The sequence below is a fragment of the Ostrinia furnacalis genome, unplaced genomic scaffold (genome assembly GCF_004193835.3).
Source record: "Ostrinia furnacalis isolate ACB-3 unplaced genomic scaffold, ASM419383v2 OfSCF1152, whole genome shotgun sequence".
Classification (NCBI taxonomy): Eukaryota; Metazoa; Arthropoda; class Insecta; order Lepidoptera; family Crambidae; genus Ostrinia; species Ostrinia furnacalis.
The window spans coordinates 44,948-50,815 of NW_021131391.1; the positions used below are offsets into that span (position 1 = coordinate 44,948).

General features: G+C 35.0%; 1 protein-coding gene across 1 annotated transcript; it reads left to right on the plus strand.

Moving 5' to 3' along the window:
* The first annotated feature begins 3,875 nt into the window (after positions 1-3,875).
* Positions 3,876-4,932, plus strand: LOC114351493 (uncharacterized). The gene is made up of 2 exons (XM_028302736.1): positions 3,876-4,604; positions 4,695-4,932. The coding sequence occupies exons 1-2, from the start codon at positions 4,155-4,157 to the stop codon at positions 4,767-4,769; spliced, it is 525 nt and encodes a 174-aa protein (XP_028158537.1). The 5' UTR covers positions 3,876-4,154; the 3' UTR covers positions 4,770-4,932.
* Positions 4,933-5,868: the final 936 nt, after the last annotated feature.

Consider the following 5,868-nt stretch of genomic DNA (forward strand, 5'->3'; position numbering starts at 1 on the left):
GCGAAGCCTCTACTCGGACCCGTCACGCCAAAATCGCAACACCACAAGGTGTGGCAAGATGCCAAAATTAAATTAAAACAAATGAAATTTGTTACTGTAACTTCACATAAAACTGAAAATGTACGTACATTAAATAATTGGGCATGGACACTTGAGGGAATAGAGATTTTATTAAAAAATTTAGAAAAAAAAATTAAAATCACTTCTGTCAAGATGAGACATTTTAATCAAGACCCTATTGAAAATTTCTTCGGTGCCATAAGGAGCCATGGGTGTCGTAATAATAATCCGACTCTGGACAAATTCATAAGCGCCTTTACAACACTTTTAATAAACAATCTTTCAAGTGTCCATGCCCCGGTGGGATCTAATTGTGAGGAAGATTTCGGAAGAAACTTACATGCCCTCGTCGTCACGGATGACTGTAAAGCCACAACGACCTGCGATTCAGAATCCATACAAAACATAGTTATTGAAGACTAGCTTTCCGCCCGCGGCTTCGCCCGCGTGGAATTTTGTCTGTCACAGAAAAACTTTATCGCGCGCGTCCCTGTTTCAAAAACCGGGATAAAAACTATCCTATGTTCTTTCCCGGGACTCAAACTATCTCTATGCCAAATTTCATCAAAATCGGTTGCGATGTTTAAGCGGGAAAGCGTAACAGACAGACAGACAGACAGAGTTACTTTCGCATTTATAATATTAGTTGGGATGTGAAAGCAAAAAGTGACCCCCGTATTATGGGGGCCTTACAATACGTTTGTGGATATTTTATCAGAAAATCAAAAAATAAAGTGTTTAAAAATTGTAGCAACTGCAAAAGGAATACCATTGCAACAGAAGGTGCAGAATACATTAAATATCGTGAATATGCAGGTCGTCAGTGGCTTTGCAGTCCGACCGATTTTATAATAAATTGTGTCTCGGCAGTCCAGGATGTTACTTATACAATTATAAAAGAATCAATTGAAAAAAACCATATTAAAGAATTAATAAAAACATATATTTTAATGTTAGTTGATTTTGACTTTTTGGAATGTGGAGAACATAAAGAAAAAATTGTAAGTTTTTTAATAAATATTACATCCCGATTTTTCTTGTATAACTATTGCAAAGACATAAATAAAATATTAAATGGTAAAATGGACTGCTATGACGACGAGGACAGAATGCAAATAAAAGCAAAAAAATATTTCAAAAAATGTTTTAAAAGACCAAAGAAATAAAAAGAAATAACTTATTAATGTGTTTTCATTTTATAGTTTAATGTCCCCTAAATTGAAATAAGAGGAATCATTAGAAACATTAATACTATAGGTATACCATGCAATACGTAGTAGTCCCATAAAAGTAATACAGAGGGCGCCATGCCTATAAAGTTGCCACTTTTAGCCGCTGAGAGGTGTCTCTATTTCCATATATAAAAAGTACTTTGTGGTTCTGCCCCTGTTGAATGATTATTTTCTTTTGGTGGAATGATTATGAGGCCCCACAGGCGGAACATGAAAGATGAACTCTTTGATTGTGGATATTTTATCAGAAAATTAGTATTTGTATACTAGTTTTAAAATCAAATAAATATAAGTGTATAAATATATGTTAAATAAATATAAGTGTATAAGTTAAATAAAAATAATACCCTTAACAATGTATTTTATTTTCAAAACCTATTTTGAAAATACGTATTTTGTATTTAAATACTTTTACAAAACTATTTTTCACATCGCTGCACATCACACAAACACTATAGGTACCTATACGCACAGCTACCCGTGCAGCTACTCAGGAACACGCGGGAGTCTGAAACGCTTTCTGTCGCCAGTTCAGTGGGAATTAGGTAGGTAAGTATTTGTCCAAATCGTGGAACAGTAAGACAATTAAGGCTGTATATTTATTTATGTATTCGTAAGTAATATTTTTAAGTATTTATTTCTTTCTTTACGTAGGTTCTCTAGGAGTAGGAACTCCAAGGGCATGGGTTTGTTGCACATATGCCAGCCAGAGTATCTCCTGGAAAATGAACATCAACTAAAAACACAGCAGGCAAATCGGTCTCGTTTTGTAACAATGAGTCGTTGGGTTGTAGGTGTAGTAAACGGAAGGATAAAAAGATATTTTAGGTTGTTTCGTCACGTATTTAATAACAGAGCTGCTATGCACCTCAAGGACGATTTTAAAATTGGTTGTGCATTATTAAACAAGTTCCACGTTGCCATAGATGACCCACCGGAACCTTTGGAATATGTGGCAATAGCCAAAAATAGACTTTTTCTTGAAAACCACTTGGCAAGTTATGTAGAAAACGAAAATCTCAACAGAAGACGAGCTATCTTCCAAACTATTGTTGGCAATCATCCTCATTATTTTAGTGAGATTTCCAAAACTCTCAATTACAGACCTGAAGAGATTCGCTCTAGGTACCTACCAACTAAAGCAAGCAAGATCCTATTACGGAGAACATGTTCGGCATTCTGGAATATATTCTGTTGATTNTAGCCAAAAATAGACTTTCACTTGAAAACCACTTGGCAAGTTATGTAGAAAACGAAAATCTCAACAGAAGACGAGCTATCTTCCAAACTATTGTTGGCAATCATCCTCATTATTTTAGTGAGATTTCCAAAACTCTCAATTACAGACCTGAAGAGATTCGCTCTAGGTACCTACCAACTAAAGCAAGCAAGATCCTATTACGGAGAACATGTTCGGCATTCTGGAATATATTCTGTTGATTGAAATAAACAATGAAATCGATGATGATATTCCTCTGATTTTAGGACTAAATAACTATTTGTTGAGAGGTAGAATCAAATCAAGGCATGTTAGCAGTCGTACATACTATACTTATTTGTTAATAAGTAAAGATATTGCTGTAGCAAACAGCGTAGAAGCCATAACTGGTTATTGTTGTAGCTGTCTTGTTGGCAAACAAACAAAACAGTTGGTTGTTGTGCTCACATCATGACAGTGGTGTGGTTTTTGAGTTGGGCTCGTTGTAATGACATTGCTGCCCCGGCACCTTATTTTGATGATTTTTCAATGAATATGATGAATGAAACCAATAAGGTGCAGTTTCATATATGTACATATAAACTAAAGGTTTGTTACAGGTAAATCAATGTTCAGTAGTTATACTAAATATATGTGTATGGGTAGTATTTAACTGCAAGTCAAAAAATCATCCTTTTGCATACTAAAAATATCCGAATTCTAACCAAAAATACTGATTGCGCAGCAAAATAATTACCTTAAAATATTAAAATCTTAGCAGCAATTTAAGTTCGTGACGCATTGCTATTTATTTAAAAAGTGAAGCTATTTTATGAATGCATAGCTAATAATAACTTGCGTACAGTAAATGTATTACATCATTTAAAAAACACTCTCAATTTTTCTATCATGCACTGCAGTTTATCTAAATGAAATATCATTTTATTTGCCATAATAATCGAACGTCCATGCTTGCGATTTTGGCCAATAGGTATATTTTTGGCCTCTGCAGGCGATGTGACATACTTGAGTCGAATCGCAAGCCCTATAAATGCTTGCATAATATACTTTATTTAAAAAAAGGGGGACAGTTAGGGGGTATGGTCGCAAAAAATTGTACAAACGTTATTTTCGTTTTGTCCCCATTTTATATTTATACCTACTGGTAAAGGAATCTAAAACTAATCAATGTGATAGAAAACTAATAAATTCATCTCAGTCAAAATGGAAAATAAGTCTTGATGTGAAAGAATTCATTATTATCTATTATATCTATTATACTATCTATAAAAGCGAAAGGTCACTGACTGACTGACTCACTCACTCATCACGAAATCTCAGAAACTGCTAGTGCTATGATTCGCAAATTTTGCATGGGGGTTCCTTTTAGAACGTAGGTGCTCACTAAGACGGGATTTTAACCCCTTAGGGGGTAAAACAGAATCCATATTATAGTCATCAATTATTTATCCGATTTCAAATTTTTTACATTGTTGTTTCAGGTCAGTGGCTGAGAAGAGAAAAAAAAGTATTGCACCATTATGTTTGACGAAATGGCTCTTGAACCGGCTCTTTTTTTATTCAAACAAGTATGATAATATCTCAGGATTCGTCGAGCTCAACAAAATTAAACTAATAACCTGGCAGACCATGCTCTCGTATTTATGGCGAGAGGTGCCGTCTGCAAATGGCAACAGCCTGTGGCGTTTTATTTTACGGAAGGAGCTGTTTCATCACAAAACTTACAAATAATTTTGAAGGAAATTGTAAATGCCTTTGTCGAAACTGGCCTCCTCCCCATTGCCCTTGTGAGTGACCAAGGGTCTTCATTTCAATCGGCATTAAAAACTCTGCAGGAAAATATCAGAGGTGAACAAATACGTGCTGGTATAGAGATTTCTGGTACGTCACTAAGTGTGATTTTCGATCAACCACATTTGATAAAAGGGCTACGGAATAATTTTATCACGAAAAATATAAAAATGAATGGGAAAATATCAAAGTGGCAAGACATAGTCGACGTATACCAAACCGACTGCAAACACACCATAAGGCGCTTACTACATAAAATAAACGACGAACACGTCATTCCCGAAAAAGTGAAAAAAATTAAGGTAAGGAAATAAAATCACCACTTCTTTACTCAGTTCTTTGTTTTCAGCATTGAATGAACCATACTTATTGTATTTTTTTAAATTTTACAGGTGAAAAACTGCGTTCGGGTTCTATCTAAAACTATGGCGGCTGCCTTGTCGTATACAGCTGAATTCTGTAAGTAATATTCATACAATATTGAATAATAACAATTCGCATTATGCCTGCCTATTAGGCTTGAAAGTCACATAGTTGCAGCAACGTCAATTAATATTATTTTTGATTTAACACCGTTTTTGTGCCTGGTGCCTGTAGTATTTATATTGATTGTCCAAATTATTTTTTTCATCTCACTAAGTACTCGGATGGCAGACCTGTCAGCGATACGCTGCAAAATACTGCGGACACAGTAGGGTTCTTCGACAATCTTTTTGACAGCGTTAATGGCTCTACTTTAACACATAAAAATAATAAAGGAAAACCTCTAAGGAAAGCAGTAACTGCGAACTCCCCACACCATGGTTTTTGGCAAGAAGCCATTAATAAAATAAAAACAATTAAATTTGTTGATGGGGGTAGCGAAAAGTCAGTGCCTACTTTAAAAAACTGGGTAACAACTTTAAAGAGTTACCAGAGGGTGTGGCATGTATTGAACAATAATAACATTAAAGTTATGCGCCCTCGCTACTTGAACTCTGACCCCATAGAAAACTTTTTTTGTCGGGTGAGGGCGTATAATTTTAGGAACAATGATCCGACTTGCCACACCTTCATAAGTACATTTAGATCCTTATTGATAACGGGATTTATGAAATTCCACAATCAAACTTATAATTGTGAGGATGATGCTTGCAGCCAGTTGATTCAAGTGCAGTCATTATTTGTAAAACGCACTGAGGACAGATGCAACACATCATTGATTCAAATATACATGAAAATATTGGATTTGTTGAGGATCTGTCTTCAGAAAATATTCGCGTACAAGCGGCTCGTGAAAGATTGAATGTACACTCGAGAGCATATACCGCTGGATGGGTAATAAAAAAAAATATAAATAAAATAAAATGTAAAGAATGTGAGACCCATCTATGTACAGTCACGGATTGAAAAGGTTCGTCAGTTTTCAAATTGATTCCTTCAACGAATCGCGAGCACATATTACCTTTTGAAACTATGTTACAGAATAATCTCGAGTTAGAGAAAATAATCTTTAACTGTTCGTCAGTAAGGTTCAAAATTATCCAGATCAAAGTTGTTTGACGATTTATCTTGTCAAGAAGATTA